At 36.6% G+C, this 17795-nt stretch overlaps 1 protein-coding gene across 16 annotated transcripts in view; it reads left to right on the plus strand.

Moving 5' to 3' along the window:
- The window catches only part of kcnt1b (potassium sodium-activated channel subfamily T member 1b), a 102552-nt gene that overhangs the window by 4007 nt on the left and 80750 nt on the right, over positions 1 to 17795 (plus strand). Inside the window, exon 1 of one of the 16 annotated variants that reach the window (XM_084413238.1) lies at positions 13050 to 13409. The exons of 13 other annotated variants lie outside the window; for them this stretch is intronic. In XM_084413238.1, coding sequence (XP_084269364.1) covers positions 13264 to 13409 — 146 coding nt within the window. In that variant the 5' untranslated portion in view covers positions 13050 to 13263. Of the gene's footprint in view, positions 1 to 13049; positions 13410 to 17795 lie in introns of those variants that run through there. 2 more of the 16 variants (XM_084413227.1, XM_084413232.1) reach the window with 2 other exon arrangements.

Here is a 17795-nt window from a genome sequence, read left to right on the forward strand (position 1 = left end):
ACTGTGACTCAAGCCCTTAGAAATGAAGCACACAGAAAGCAATATCCTGCCATGTGAGCGCTGCAATCATGGACTTATGCCATCACTGATTTGACTTCTTTTACTCGCATGTCCTCTCTGTATTCTCAGCATTTGTTAAGATACTTATACTTTATATATATATACAGGCATGTGAAAAAGAAAGGACACCATATTGAATGCTATGGTTTTATGTATCAGGACATAATAATCTGGGGCCTCATTTATAAACGTTGCGTACGCACAAAAGGCGGCGTAATAATTGGTATTTATAAAAAGCAAACTTGACGGGAAAATGTGCGGTCCTTCACACAAACTCTGACCCAGGCGTACGCACAAAAACGGGTGAAATGAGAAATGGCGACACCGTCGGCAGATGGAAGAAACACGTGAAAGTTTGTGAAAGTGTGTGAAACTGTAGACCGTTGTGTAAAAGAAATGGCAATACTGCCTCTCATAAATAACATGAAGACTTCACAAAGCAAGTTTTACAATTAACAGCCTACACGAACACCCGTTTGATCGATCTGCAGTGTAAAACAAACAAAATCAAACGAAGATTACAACAGAAATGCAATGAACACATATTTGCAAAAAGAAAAGTGAAATATGTTCTGCAATAATATTGGCATGTTATGCGATTCATCCTCATAACACATCTGTAGCTTGTCAATAAAATAAAATGCCATGATGCCATCACAATGCGTAATGACGTAATGAAAGTTACGTTTCTTGGTTTTCCTCTCTGTGTTTGCCATGATTTCGCAATCGATGAATATTAACTTGTGGGCGTTTCACAGACTATTTATGGGCAACTATGGGTGTGACATGAAGCCGCAAAAGCTGTGCTACATTTAGAATTCACCTTTGGCTAAGCCCCGCCCCCCTTAGTTACTGTTGCTACGTCCGACAACTTCATCTGGGCAACACGGTGGCGGTAACGTTAGTCACCTTCAAAACTACCACAACAGCGTGTCTGTAACATTAACGTTAGGTGTTTGTATCTTGAATAACAAAGTTAGCTAACATCCAGCCGCTAGTCAAAACATACAATCCAGACTTATGTGATAACTAAACTATCGCTAAGCTTGCTTGCTAGCACCTTGATTCTTCATTAATTAGGGTAGAGAACCGAAATCATAACCTAAAACAGCATAAAACTGTCTAACTAGTATAACTTCACAGTAAGGTTAAAAGCAAAATTTACCACAAAAGTGTACTTGTTGATCCTTGAGGGGTTTAGCTGACTGTGAGGACGTCCACACAGTTTAATCCAAAGACGGCACTTGTCAGGATTTGACTTCGGTTTTGGGAAGGGAAAAAAACGGACACCCCCCTCCAACCTCTCTGGGAAACGCGTATCTGTGTTACAAATGCCCCAGGCACAACGTTTAACCATATTTTTGATAAAACTATGATGATAATAGCCTGCCCAGACCAAAAATATGAGACGCCTGTGGTAAAGTCAATGGAGCGCTGTGAAAAAGTGTCGGACCTCTGTGGGAGCTCGTTCTTGGCTGCGCTGTGATTGGTCAATCTACATTCTAGGGTGTGGCTTAGCCAAAGGCGGAAAAAACTGCGTAGGATGTGCGTGCACACGGTTTTATAAATCCAAATATTTCTGTGCGTACGCACGTCCTTTGTTTCATCCGTACGCCACTTCTGACGCAAATCCTATGCAAATTTTTGTAAATGAGGCCCCTGGTCCTTGGCAGGTCTTAAAATTAGGTTAATACAACCTCAAATGAATAATAACACATGGCACATTACACAGTGTCATTATTTATTTAACAAAAACTAGGCCAAAATGGAAAAGTCATGGGTGACAAACTAAGTACGCCCTTACTGCTTCCAGGAATTAAGAGGGTAAGTGATTTTGATTAATTGATCATTAGCAAGTGTGATCACCTCTATAAAAGCAGAAGTTTTGGCAGTTTGCTGGTCTGGAGCCTTCAGGTGTGTGTTAACACAATGCCAAGGAGGAAAGACATTAGTAATGATCTTAGAAAACCAATTGTTGCTGCCATCAATCTGAGAAGTGTTATATGGCCATTTTCCAAACAATTTGAAGTCCATTATTCTACTGTAAGGAAGATTATTCACAAGTGGAAAAGACAGTTGCCAATCTTCCCAGGTGTGGACATCCCAGCAAATTTACTTTAAGGTCAGACCGTGCAATGCTCAGAGAAATCGCAAAACAACACCTCAAGAACTACACCTCAAACTTTACAGGCATCCGTTAACATGTTAAATGTTAAAGTTTATGGCAGTACAAGTAGAAAAAGACGGGAAAAGTATGGCATGTTTGGAAGTGTTGCCAGTAGAAGCTTCTTCTCTCTAAAAAGAACATGGCAACATGGCTTAGGTTTGCAAAGTTGCATCTTAACAAACCTCAAGACTTCTGGAACAATATCCTTTGGACAGACAGACAAAGTAGAGATGATGGCCATAATGCACAGCGCCAAGTTAGGCGAAAATTAAACACAGCATATCAGCACAAACACCTCATACCTACTGTTCATCACGCTGATGGAAGGTTGATGATTTTTGGCTTGTTTTGCAGCCACAGGACCTGGGCCCCTTACAGTCATTGAGTCGACCATGAACTCCTCAATATACCAAAGTATTCTAGAGTCAAATGTGAGGCCAACTGTCCGACAGCTAAAGCTTGGCTGAAATTGGGTCATTCAACAGGACTGTGATCCCAAGCAAACCCACAAATCTGCAACAGAATGGCTGAAAAAGAAAAGAATCAAGGTGTTGATTTCAAGATTTCAGATTTCAACCCGACTGAAATGCTGTGGCGGGATCTTAAGAGAGCTGTGTATAAACCAATGCCCGCAAACCAAACCTCAATGAACTGAAGCGTCGTTGTAAAGAAGAGTGGGCCAAAATTTCTCCAGAACGATGTGAGAGACCGATACTGCCATACAGAAAATGACTTCTTCAACTTATTGTTGCTAAAATTGGCTCTACAAGCAATAGGGGTTATGCGGAACGCCCAACGTTCGAACCGGAAAACGGGTATAAACATTTCCGGTTTGCATTACCGTACGCATCTGCAGCGGTAGATGATCTCTGAGGTAACTTATTTTGCGCTTTTTTTAGAATACAATTCTTATTTCTGTTTTAATTAAAATGTCACGAATGCTTAAGGATCAGAAAAAAAAAAAAAAAAAAGAAAAAAAATGCAGTCTTCATTTGATTGTTTTAATCGTCTGCAAGCAAATATAAAAGGTTAAACTACTATGATAGCATACAAGTCTAAACTAACTTACTGATAGTTAGCTAACTCTACATCGGGTGCCATTAGCAAAAGCTACATATACTAACTTACATACCTTCATAATCATGAATAAATGATGAGGAGTAAAAACTTAAATCCTTTATCTAACGGAGTACTCGGGGCTCTGGAAGTCCGTTTGGCAATACGATGTAGATCTGAAATGGATAGAATGGGTAGCTCCTGTAAACACCGGCTATAAAAGGTCGCCATTCCTACGCTGTGTTTACCTCAGTAGCTGACGACCGGAAGTAGTTATATCTGTTTTGTAGAACCCGGAAGTATGTTGCGCATAACCCCTATTGAATAATAGGGTGTTTTCTTAGTTTGTCACCCATGGCTTTTCCATTTTAGCTTTTTATTTTATTTTTTATATATATTATAATATGTTATATAAATGTATATACTGTATATGTTACCGTTTTTACTGTATTTTTGGTCAAATAAATGCAGTCTTGATGAACATTCAGTTACAGACTCCAAAAGTTTGGGGTTGGTAAGAATTGTAATGGTTTTGAAAGAAGCTCTTTTGCTCATCAAGGCTCCATTTTTTATTTATTTTTTTTGTTCCCTGTCATTTTGTCTATATGCAAGTCTCTACAAGTACAGTTCAATTGAACAATTCATGCCATTTTTCAAGTCATAATGTACATGTCCTTAAAAAAAATTATAATTACTGGCTGACTTTACATTATCCCTTACTTAATTAAAATTTTCCCTGTCAGTTGTCAGTTAATTGTTATGAACTACTATGCAAAAGTGACAGAACTGTAACTAGTTAGCAGGAAGATGGTAAATTCACACTAAAATGTTTCACACTGTTGTTCAGCTCATGCTGTCTGTGCAACAGAACAGTTTGGTGCTGATCATCCTTGATCATTTGAGATTACAGTGTGTGTGTGTGTGTGTGAGAGAGAGAGAGAGCGCGCTTGGTGTGAAGTCGGGAATCTCCACATGCTGCTGTCATTTCAATTATGAGATTGTATGTGGAAAAGTGTGCGTGTGCCTGTTCTAAACACAGAAATTAAGACTGTTTGTGTGTAGGCTATGTGTGTGCTTGTAAGTCTTGTGATTATCTCTAAAGTTGCCCAGAGGTCCTTCCCTCTGACTAGTCAGTTGCATTACTGTTCCCTCCATTTCAGTCTCTGTCCATCCCAACTCCCATGTTTTCACAGTATATGTGTATGTATATATGCGCCTATATATTGTGTGGGAGTTGAAGAGGACAGAGGACATTTTCTCATGCCAAAATGACAGAGCATTAGCAGTAGTTTGTCAGCTTCATTCCAGTCAGTCATATCAATCTCACCTTTTTGTGGTTGTGTCAGTGGAAGCTATTGTATCCTCACCAACAGCAGCAAAAACAGCGTTGTGTGTCCCCACAAAGATAGTAATACCAGAAATGTTTGACCTTGTGGGGACATTTTGATTTATGATTTATAATCAGCTTATAAATCATACTAAATGATGTTTTTTGAAAATGTAAAAATACATTGTACCAATACATAAATACAAGTTCTGAGGGTTGTGTTTAGGGGTTGGGTTAGGGGATAGAATATATAGTTTGTACAGTATTTAACTCATTATGTCTATGGAAAGTCTCCGTAAACCACATATTTACGTGTGTGTGTGTGCATATTGTGATCTCTGATGCCTGTGTGAACATTATATTGATATATTTATATATACATAATTTACATGTTACATAATGAAGACAGACTTTACGCCAGTTCACTTCACTCATCACACACACACAGTTCCATTGCAGGCTATGGAAGTACCCTGTTGGATAGTTAGACATCGGTCAGAGTTGCAGGTCCCATCTTGGCATGTTTTTTTTTTTAAAAATAACAAAATGCATATTTAAAGTTATATTATGAAAAAAGACCTTAAAAGAAAATTTTGTATGTCATTTTTGTTTCTTCAAAATGACCAGAAAGACTAGTCCCCTCTTGGCCAGTGTAGAGTGATAGTCCCCTGTTAGTAATATAGACATGTAGGTGTGTGTGGTGTATTCACTTAAGAATGAATTTTCATTCACATATCTGATGTCAAATGGTCTCAATAAAGGCTTGTTTTGTGGGCATTATGCTGTTTGTTTGTCTAAACTGATGATGGATAAACTTTCTGGCTAAACTAGCAGCTTGAAGTACCTTATTTCATCAAATTGCATTGAGCTAATTCCAAAAAGCCCATGAGCACAACAGCTACTTGTTGGATTTGTCACAAAGCATTGTCTATATCTATATAGCAAGATTGGATATAAAATCATTAAATTACGTCAATCTGACTGCATCAGTGTGGAGGTGTTTTGTGCTAATCTGAGCCTGTGCTGGCATGAGTATGAAAGGTGAATGTGCTTTAGGGCTGTTCCTCCTATGCAGTCTAGACTAAAGGCCAAAGTGGCCTCTGCATCACAGTGACTGGGCGACTGCCATTTATTGTCAGAATATCAGTCTTTCACAAAAGCCACCGGCTGCGTTGAACTGCATTCACTGAAGTTCTTCGTCATGCAAATCAACTTTTTATGCCCAGAATGTTCTTATCAGTGTGGCAAATGTAGGGTTGTTTCCTGACAATAATCTATGACTAAATGTCAAGCTTATTTTATACTACTGCACAGCAACACCCTTGCAACCGCACAGCAACATGTTAGGAACCATTCAGACCACCTTAGCAACTGCATAGCAACAACCTGGCAACAATTGCATGGTATCAACTTGTGCACTGACAAGCACCAATCACATGTTCTTCAAGATAATGCTAAAATATAGCTTGTACTATTGTATTATGTCCACCTGGATTTTGATAGTAAACAGACAACGCCTCTTGTCAAAACCTGGAGATAGAAAAAAACTTTATTTATAAATGCAAGCATCAGTGTGTTTTCCTAAGGATCCATTCTGATATGTTGACACACTTCTCCAAATAAAAGATTGTGGTAGTGCTGCAAATGAGACCTCTGGCTTGACAATTAAATTAGCTGCCATTGTTGAAGCCCTGGCTGTCGAATGTGATAAGCTGTTTTAATGAAGGCAGTGAAAGAGAGAGCAAAAAGCTCGAGAACATTTGTGTATGTGTGTGTCACACGGCTCAGCGAGTGTGAAGAGATGTCTCAGAGGTTAGCCAAGAGCTGTTCAGTGGAATGGGAGACATGCTGCTTAGTGGAGGTGGAGATTTCAATCCTCTCATTAGAGCCTGAGTAATTTCCCCAAGACTAGAGAATAAAACCACTTGCTTTTAATCTCATGTTATACTGCAGTCTCATATTACACAGTGCCAATAGATGATTTTATGTTTGTATATAATCTGGTTTCTGGAACATATTAAGTTGGTTCATCATATTGCATGTCAGTTTTTTAAGAAACAATTCAAGCAACAGATTTGCTGCTTCTCACAATATATTCTGTTAAGTTCCACAAAGACAATCAGGCAGATTTGGAATGACACGAGGATGAGAAAATGATGACAGAATTTTGTATTTTTGGGTGACTGTTTGTTTAAGGGTGGTGTGCACATTACATTTTATGACCATGAATAAACAATGTTATGGCCACTGAGTGTGTGTTGTGGCCATGACAACTTATATTAGTGAGAACCACTATGATATCTGTTATCTCTGTTTAAACAGGCCGTCTGCCTTGTTTGTGATCAATGTAGCAGTGAGACAGTCCCTCTCTGATCGTGTACGTGTTCATTTCAAATCACTGCACAAAGACGACAGTACAATATCACCTCCCTGATTAATTATTCAATCCCCCTTACTGAAAAATGACAGCCTATTAAGAGATTAGCCAAGAAATCTCATCTGTATTTTTTTTTATATTGTGATGACTGCATAGCAATAAGACATTTCCCTACTAAAATAACATTCAGTAATAACACGGCTGTTTAATATTACATTTAAGATCAGTTTGTATCCATTCATTCTCCTATAGGTGTTGTTTTCTACCCATTTTAAAGGGGTGGTTGATTATGATTTCACTTTTCTAATTTTAGTTAGTGTGTAATGTTGCTGTTTGAACATAAACAACATCTGCAAAGTTACGACGCTCAAAGTTCAAAGCAAAGTGAGATATTTTCTTTTAAAGAAATTCCTTTTTAAGGACTACAACAAACGGCTGGTTGGGACTACATGAGCTTCCTCCCGGGTTAGTGACATCATCAACCCTAAAATTTACATAAACCCCGCCCCCGGAACACAATTTATAGATTATCATGAGAGAATATGCTAATCAATGACTAGAAGATAACTACACATCAGCTACATAAATTCATCAACTAACCATTCAGAAATGTCCTGTTGCTTCTACATGTTGTCACTTCTTCTTGAGTCTCTCCATCATTGTCTCCTTTGACATCATCTGACTTCGGTTTGAACATAAAAGGCTAAAAGTTTTTGAAATGTTCAGTGCATGTCTGTGTGAGGTAAAAGGACACAAGCTGTTGTAGCTCCGCCCCCTGTGCCGGGAGCAGCAGCTCATTTGCATTTAAAGGAACAGACATAAAACGGTGCATTTTTGTTCAATTTTTTTTTGCTAAAACTTCACATACACACTCTGGGGATATCAATGACATATTTTACATCTTGTGAAAAGGGCATTACACCACCCCTTTAAATACTAAAGAGTTATTATAAGGACTGGTGTTAATGTCTGTAAATAATATTTCCTGTTTAAAAGTAAAAAAAATAATTAACTCAATTAATGCTGCGTCCATTTTTTTTCAATTCCTGAAGTAGCTATGTCAGTGTCTTTTCCCCACATCCTTTGGCTGTTGCATTACAGTATATCAGGCTATCTGTTGCTGAGACAGGAACATCACCAAACTGACTATTTAAAAGGCACAGCCAAAAGTGACATTTATTATGGTAGGTTTGTTAAAGTTTTTACAATTAAAAGTTGTTATAATATTTTTAATGTTCTATATTTGCAGTTTAGGCCTGGCTTTCAAGTATACTGTAATGCTGAATGGCTATAATTACTAATTTTATCCCCCCCAAAAAATAAAAAATAAAATATTTTTTAAATTAATAGAGGAATCAGTATTACTGTTAGTATCTGTGATATTGGCCTTCAATCATAGCACTAGTTAAAAGATGCCTTTAAACGAATGTTTCACATTATTTTGGGGATTCAATATCTGTGAATAATGTTAAAGTTTTAATCGATTGACAGCCCTACTAATAATACATTATTTATTTATTTATTTATTTTGTGAGTGTTTTTGCACATATTCTCTTTGGTTTATTGTTTTCTGCACAGTAGAAGTCAACTATTAACACTTTTCCTTTTGTAGTGCTCCTGCCCTCCAATAAGACGCTCAATTTCCTTGTGAAATGCACCATGAAATCTCAGAATTACAGCCAGCAATGCTTCCTCTCATTTAGATATCTTCTGGACTGTCTCTGTCTTGGTTTTTATATCTCTGCTTGCTCTTAATTAAGAGCAGTAATGCAGAACTTGTGTAGTGCAGAGAGCCATATTCTGAATCATCCATCTGTAAAATCCATCAGCTTTCTCTGCATTGATTCTCCCACCAGACCCCCCAGACCAGAACGTCTTACACATGCTTCATCAGGACTGGATAAGGATATTATATTATGCCAGAAGGCATGAAGAATCCAATACTTTGCGATATCTGATGCATTTTTTCTCACAGGCGTGTTTGCTGCTGTTTTGGCTGACTGTGCCCAGTGGGGCTCTCGCATTGATTCAGGCTGCTGCTGTAGAAATGTGGAGCTCTCAGCCTCGTGTTAATGTGTAATGACAGGAAATCATCTCTACACTCAAGACTTCCATCTGCTGTTCTGAACGGGGAAATGGTTTAGTTATTAGTGGTCTGTTCTGTCAGATGCATTGGCTGTGAATTCTCTGACTTGGCCGTGTTTGTTTGTTTTTTGTTTTTGTGTAACATTTGTTTGCTTGCCTTCGGATAATTTATGATTAACATCAGAAAAGAATAATCCGGAAATAAATAGGTCGACAACATATGTGTTTTATAAGACAAATACCACACGTATTAGCCAATCATATATTGTATAATTAAATCTTCAGCATAGAATGAGTTTAATTAAGGAGCTTTTTTTTTTTTTTACTTAATCAGACAATTTAGTTTATTCAGTCAAATTATTATTAATATTATTATTTTTACAGCTGGTTATGTGCATTTGTCAATACAAATTTTCAAACCGGCTTAGACAGTCGGTACAACAGCTGGACTAATTGGGGACTAATTTTTTCTTGTTTTATTTGACATAAATTCAGAGACCACATCTATATTCATTTACATTTCTTTTCGAAACATAACAGTAATTTCATCTTAATTACGCACCAATATGATTTATGAACATTGTGCTTTTGAAGAATATTAATAATATAGTATAGTCTGACAAAAATGATTTTTTTTTTGTTTTTTTGTTTTTTTAATGAAATTTACCCACATTCAAGTGTTGATAAAAAATGATGCATGAAGCTAGAGTAAAAGGTTTTTAAAATGGAAAGAGTTAAAGTAGCCTACAGTTAAAGGTATATATTTCAAGTATAATTGTTGTAGTATAAGTAGTAGTATACAGTAGTAGTAGTTAAAGTGCAAAAATAATATATAAATAGTAAACTATAAGTATGATGTTATGTTCACCTAAAGAAAACTTACAAGTAGGCTACTTAAACTAGTAGTTTACTAAGAGTACACTTCACACTTTCTGAGAGTGTACTTTCATAAACTAAAAAATGTGCTACAAGTATTTTACTTGTAAACTATCAGTATACCTATAAGTTCACTTGTGGTATAGTTGCTGTACAAATTAAAAACTTAGTTGTAAACTAGTTGTGTACTCCTTTTACTATTACACTTAAAGTATAAACTTAAAAGTATACTTAAGTAAACTAAAAAATCGGCAAATTTAGTCCCAAGTAGTATTGAAACAGTACACTTACAAGTATACTTCTAGTACATTGATATTAGATTACTTTCTACATAAAGTATACTTTAAAATATACTTTAACTTTACATACGTATACTTAATAAAATGAACTTGAAGTATACTTTTTTATTGTAAGGGTAGCATGATGTTTCCATATGCAGTATGACATACTGTATGTGTACAGGTAAATATATAAAATGGGGATACGCGTAGACACTTATGTTGTACAGTATTAGAGCATTAAAGGAATTGCAGGAAGAGTTAGAGGTTATTAGAGGGTTTTTTTATGTTGGAGTTACCATAAAGTACTCCATAAAGAGATCCTTGTTTAGTGCTACCATCATGTAGTGTTTTAAGGTCATTGTTAATTTAAAGTCTCTCTACATGTTACTGGGTGAAAATGTTATGGCAGAAAAAAAAAAATTAGACATAAGAGAATATATTGTAAATTAAGTTTTTGCACTGTATTGGCTAATGATTTGGACAATTGACATAAAATCATAAAATCAAAAGGTTTTATCATGGTGAGAAAACACCATTAGAACTATTTCTAAACATGTTCTCCGAAAGGTCTTATCATCTTCACACAATTTAAAGTAAATTTATCTTGTTTTCAGGATATTTTTGTATAAAAAAAATATAAATATGATATAAATATATGATATTTTAATACAACATTTAGCAGTGAACTGTAAACTTGATTAGCGAAAAATAAAAATCTGATTGGTGGTCTGAATGTCGAGTAGATTCAGCTTAGTGAGCGTTTTCCTCACACCTCCTGAGCTCATAAAAATCAATAATTCTCAGGAACAGTAACAATAACATGGTCTCAGGGAAGATTGAGAAATATGTTTATTGCTCTTCCTCTGACCACAGGGTGTCACTGTGATATTTCATTGGTGGAATCCCCTGTCTACTGTTCTCATAATCTAGTGTTACGTAATCGTCATCCTTAGTGCAGAGACTGAACAAGAACAGAGACTCCCACTCAGGCAGTGGGCCGTACTCTCTTTTCTTGAAGATTTCATGACTGCGTGTTTATGTTTGGTTTCCAGTGCATGTGCTGTTATAATTTATATAAAAGGTGTGTGGTTTCTGGAGGAACAATATGTACAGTAGATATTTGAATATTAGTAAGCCTTTAGGACAGGACACATAATGAGTGTCATGATGACAAAAAATATATTTCTTTAAATCAGTGTTGAACTGTAATTGAAAAATCAGTTGTATTAAAAGGTAAACAACCTTAATGTGCTTCTTATCTAACATGTCTCATTGATTCAGTGTGATCAGTAAACCTCACAACAACTATACAAATAAACATAATTTCACTTGACTTTTTGAGGATGTGTGATACTATGTTTCGGCATACTAAATAGGATAAAACCCTTACAGCATCATAGACACCACCTAGCCATTATAGAAACCACATAGCATCACACTAACAACCACCCAGAACACTTAGGCAACTGCATAGCAACACTCTGAAAACCAACTAGAGACCAGAATATCTTGCAACATGGATAGGCTCTATTAACTTTGGCAAGTAGCAACTACACAGAACACCATAGCAATATGCTAACAACCACTCAAAACAGTTTAACAATTGCATAGCAACACCTTGGCAACCATCTACAGACCAGAATACCTTAGAAACTTGAGGATGGGCTCTATTAACGTTGGCAAGTAGAAACTACACAGAACACCATAGCAATGCGCTAACCATTACTCAAAACACTTTAAGAATTGCATAGCAACACCTTGGCAACCAACTACAGACTAGACTATCTTAAAAAACTTGAGGATGGGCTCTATTAACTTTGGCAAGTAGCAACTACAGAGAACACCATAGCAATGCACTAACAACCACTCAAAACAGTTTGACAATTGCATAGCAACACCTTGGCAACCAACTACTACAGACCTGACTATCTTAGAAACTTGAGATTGGGCTCTTTTCAATTGGGCATGTAAGCAACTACTCAGTACACCATAGCAATACGCTAGCAACCATTCACAACACCCTAGCGGCAATCATCGTCAATCATGAATCATCGTTTTCTTCAGAAAATTGTATTCTGTGCTCATTCTGTAACTTTCACGAGTTCACATCTACATATAATTAATACAATAAGTTTATGCGTATTTGGCGTGCTGTCCGGGGGGAGGGCTCCGAGCTCGGAGTTAGGCCCGAACCCAAAGTACTCCCCCCAGTTGGTAAGTGTAGATGGAACTGGAAGTGAGGAGATGGGGTGGAGGAGGGATGCTGACAAACTTTCAATGAACAGAGATAGGTCTGCTGTGAATTTATACTCTGTCATTGAGTTGATTACTGATTAATCTCCAGCTGTGCATAATTTGGTTAATTATCTGAACCTGCTCCTCCCGAACTTTGTTAAATAAAACCTCATTAAATTAACACACAACTGTCCCATTTAAGATTTTTTAGTGTAAATCTCAGGTTTTTGCTACACATGTATTTGCACACAATAGCCTATTTAGTTACCAATAAAGAATGCAATTGAATAAAAAATAAATAAAAAAATGTAGCAGTGTAGATTTCCTGTTTAGTTGAATAGTTGAATTTGTTTAAAAATGTCTTTCTCAACTCACTTTTAATAACATTTCTTAATGCAGATTATGCTGTTGTCAAAAATGCTTAACTTATACAGTCCATTATCTTCACCTTTCATCTCTCCATTGATTTCATACCGGAAAGGATGCTATTCAGCAGCATTATTAAAATGTGTGGCTAAGCTTGATGTCTTGTTTTGATGTGGTAATGTGATTCGGTTCAGATACACTTCTGAGCCGGACCTGCGCAGTTGAGGCTGGAGAATCTCGATATTGAGCACTAAAGACTCCACGCGCCTATTCAGTTCTTCAGTCGTGTGATAACCCTCATCGACGTCGTGAGCGCGAAACGCGCGTCCGACAGCAGGTGTATTTACGGATGCGACGCGCGGTAAAGTGAAGCATGAACTCGCGCTGACGGTACCCGTCCATCTCTCCTGCTAGTAACTTGTGAGCCTGAAGAATGGCAGGTGCCAAAAAACCCGAGACGCCGTCCGAAATCGACCCGGACGGAAAGACCGAAGTCAGGAAATCCTTCGAGCAAATTTGGCTCAATTCGGCGGTGCCTGTTCGGACGATGGGTTCTTTTGAGAGCGATGCTGGCCAAAGGTACCGCAGTCCCGTTTCAGGCAGCATGCGTGTGTGAACACTGTTTGATAATAAAACTGCAGCATCCTCCAGCACGCGCCACATTCACTGCGAATAATTTAAAACGAATTGAGCTAATGACGACGGTTGATGAAACGATCAAAAACCATATATTTCGTGTTTAGTTGAGCTTGCATGTAAAAGGTGTCGATTTTGTTCCAGTAGTCTTGAGCGAATCACAACAGTGCATCTTTATTCGTTTTGATCATCTAATAGCCTACAGGAATGTCATATCTGCCTGATTATGCTGTGGCAATATTAATCTGATGATCCAAAGATTACAAAAGCCACATAAAACGTTTATATTTAATATGACTGACAGGAGGGTGCTGCATCCAGCAATAGCTCTTTATGAACTGATTTTGTATTGTAGCCTAATGCAGCAGCAACTCAGAAAGCTGAACTAGTAGAAACTTCTACTAATGTGTCAATAGCCTACTTGTTTGACAGTCAAATATGATGCTTTGTGTGAAGCACATGATAGACAAATGATTTACCTACGGCTTTTAAAGAGCTGGTGAACAAGCAAACGGATGTATTTTCATAGTCACATTTGCTCTGTGTGGCCTTAATATCATATTTAGTTTGTATTTATTTCATCAATACACCTCCATCCATTCATTTTGAATGCATGTTCTATTTTACATCTCATTATTGAATAATATTGGATCCAGCTGACAGATAAGTAACCATAACTGTATTAATTTTAAATAATTAAATTCACATTTATTTGTATAGCTCTTTTCACAATACATACAGTTTCAAAGCAGCTTTACAGAAAATGCATGCGTCTACAAATTAGAGTGATCTGTTCAGGGTGACTGTGTCCAAGTTATGGATTTCAGAAATGTACATATACAAATCATGCAGTTAGCTAACAATTAATTAATGTATAATTAATTAATAAACAATGTATTAATTTAAGGCAGAAACAATGAGCTCATTGACATAATGAATACATGTTGTTAAATGGTTAGGGATATAGAAAATTTACCATTGATGCAATATTGGTGCACAATATTACAACCATGGCCATTTAATGCTGATTGTTGACTGAAGCTCCTTTGCCTAACAGACACTTGAGGCTGTCAAGCACATTATCACTTAATGGTGTAATAAATCAATATCTCAGTCAAATCTCATCTCAATATGATGTTTGGTTATAGGCAGATTAATCATTCAAAATGCTTTTCTTTATTCTTAGTCCACACCCAGCTCTCATCTCAGACAGCCGTTCTTTCAATGCGAGTTGAAGCTCGATGGACCTAATGCAGCTTTCTACAGAGCTGGTTTCATATCTGTTCAATGATGTCCTCTATATAATGTAATCCACTCCAACTACCCATTCAGCCTATTGCTCTATTGTGTTCTGATAATGGTGCACAAAGGCACTTGTGTTTGCAGTTGAGCTGAATATGAGAGGTGAGCAAAGGGAGAGCTGTAGAGTTGTGCAAAAATGTCAAAATAGTTTTTATAAGGAGCAGTTTTTGGTCTTTTTGATGCTTCTTTGAATTATGTTTTATTGCATGTCAACAAATGGAAATATATTTATTTTGGTAAACCTTTATTTTACAGTGTCATTGTTAGATTTGTTACATGTAGTTACTAAATGCATAATTACATGCAACTAACCCCAAACCCTAATCCTAACCCTTAACACATGTAGTTACTTAATAATAATATTAAACAAAGACACCTTAAAACAAAGTGTAACCTTTATTTTTAATTATTTCATGTAATTACCATGTAATAATCCCTGCAATATTGTTTGGCAAGATAAATTTCAAAGTATGTATGGCATTTTATCTGCAGTTTAATCCTCTGGTCCTCTTGTATTACCTTATTAAAATTCTGACTTCAGACTTCTAATTTCAGACTTGTTGTGATGTCTAAACTAGGGATACACCGAAAGTTTGGCCGCGAAAATGGCATTTTCTGGCCGAAAGACAAAAATGCTGAAAATGTTAGCCGAAAATAAATGCCGCCTCACCCCTCAGTGTTCAGCGCTCAGGTTTCACTCTCGCTCTAGCCGTTATCACTGTGTGATGCTCCACTCAATATCCCGCTTTATGCACATGCGCTCCTTTTTGTATTTTTTTAATTCATTATCTTTAAAATGACTGCATTTCGTAAAAAAAGAAAAAAAGAAGCATTTTCGGTTTCAGTTTCGGCCCAGGATTTTCATTTCAGTGCATCCCTAGTCTAAACCCATAAACCTGTGAACCCCTAAAGATAAATGGTCCAGAGGTTTTTGGTGGCCAGCAGTTAATTATTTATTGGTCTTTTAAATTAAATGCGATGTTAATGTAACATTCTTTGAGTCCTCAAGGCGTGAAAGGAGGAAATATGTCTCTCTGTCTCTCTATTGATCCACTCAGTGATTGCCTCAGCAACACTAGGTTGGTCTTTCTTGGCATTAGTTGCCAAGAGCAGACTATAAATAGGGCAAACGCTTACAATAGGATGAATAGGAATGTCAATTAACTTTTTTCTTTCTTACCATCATGAGGTCCAGTAAAAAGAAATTAATTAAAAATGTGTTTTACACAATACAGAATATAATGAAAAAAGTTTGAGTTGCTCATAAAATTTAACGACATTCTGTTATAGAATACCCTAAAGTGACATGGTGAAAGATAAAAATATGAGATGGGAGAAAAAATGTCAATGCCTTTGTGTTCTCTCGCAAAAGGTTTGCGTTCACTCACTTTTTTGGCAAAATGTTTGTGTTCTTTTGTGAGTGTCCAAAGTTTCTCGAGAATGCAAACGTTTTGTGAGTGAATGAAAAGGTTTTGCGAGCAAACACAAAATCATTGAAATATATTTTTTCCTCCCATCTTAGATTTTTTTCCATTACCCTGTGCCTTTAGGGGCTCCATAGTTATGCAGTGTATTTTCATGTGGTCATTCAAATTCCAACATCAGGGTTAAATTGCTTGTTACTATACTCCTTAAAACATTAACTCATCAATTGCATTGGCACTTTCTTAATGTCACATCATATTTTTTCAAATTTATGATAAACATTTTTTAATACATTTTTTAATTAAATTTGTATTAATTCACATTATTAAGTATGGGAAGGTGGTTGGTGCATGTTGAATTCCCAAATGTGCATGTCACATGTTAAAGTTACCCAAACTCAGAGCAGAGATGGAGTTGGAATCAAGTCGCTCTGAGATGCTGCAAACACCATTTTTAGTTTGAAAAGTTTATGTAAGTGCCAACGGTGTCACACTAGTTAGTGATAATACCCACACGTCCATAATCTGAAATACTGAGTACCAGAATTCTGCCTGAATTAGTTGATGACTGGTCTATTTCAAAAGATTTTTTTTAAATCACTGCACCTTTGATTGTGACTAATGCAAAACGTACCACGACACAAATAGCCATCTCTGCCTTCACAATTCTAAACAACCCAAATATTAAAACCTGAATGATCTAAAGTGACTTCAAAGCTACTTTTAGACCACTTCATAACATGTTTTGATTATACCGAAGGACATTTCTCTGCCCTGTCAGGTCTTTCCATTTCTTATTTCAGCACTTAGTGTAGACAGCAAGGAGTGAAAGAGAAGTAAATTGTTTGAATGGTCAACTCTCTTTAAAAGATCACTCATTGTTTGCCCATCATGTTTTTTGATAATACAGATGACTTATTTTTGTGCTTCAAATATATATATTTCTCTTTTATGAAATATAATATATAATATAATATTACATATTTCATAAATTCCTGCCAAGCTGTCAAACGAGAGGCCTATGCAAGCAAAACTTGTTTCATTTATACAAGAACAATACCTGAGCAGTCTGCTTCATTTTTAGTTTGACAATTTGACATATATCACAATTTTTTCATATTGAGTCTTTTTTTTTTTTTTTTTAATGAGTCTTACATAAGTGCAGGACACAATACTGTATATTATGAGCCACAATATGAAATTTACACCAGTTTTCATATAATGACAGTGTATATGAATCATCTACAATTGTGCATTAATATGTCAACAACTCCCTTTCTGAGCTTTAAATAGATCAGGTTTGTAAAAGAACTGGAGCTTCAGAACACCTCACAGTGAGAGAATGTTTCTGAGGGTGCTGTGAAATGCTGTGGTGCAGTGCAGGTTTTGTATTTGTCCTGTATGTAGGTGTAGCTTTAGACGAGCGAAAAATCATTCAGTCCGACAGCAGGGACTCAAGAGTCTGAAACCAAGACCGAGCACCATGTTCCTTCCTTGCACACTCTATTTCATCAGTCATATACATGTTCTTTTTGTGAGTAAGTAGATATCCTACATCAGTGGTTCTAAACCTTTCTGACACGTAGGCTAGACCTCACTGTCG

Source organism: Rutilus rutilus (genome assembly GCF_951802725.1).
Source record: "Rutilus rutilus genome assembly, chromosome: 7".
Taxonomy (NCBI): Eukaryota; Metazoa; Chordata; class Actinopteri; order Cypriniformes; family Leuciscidae; genus Rutilus; species Rutilus rutilus.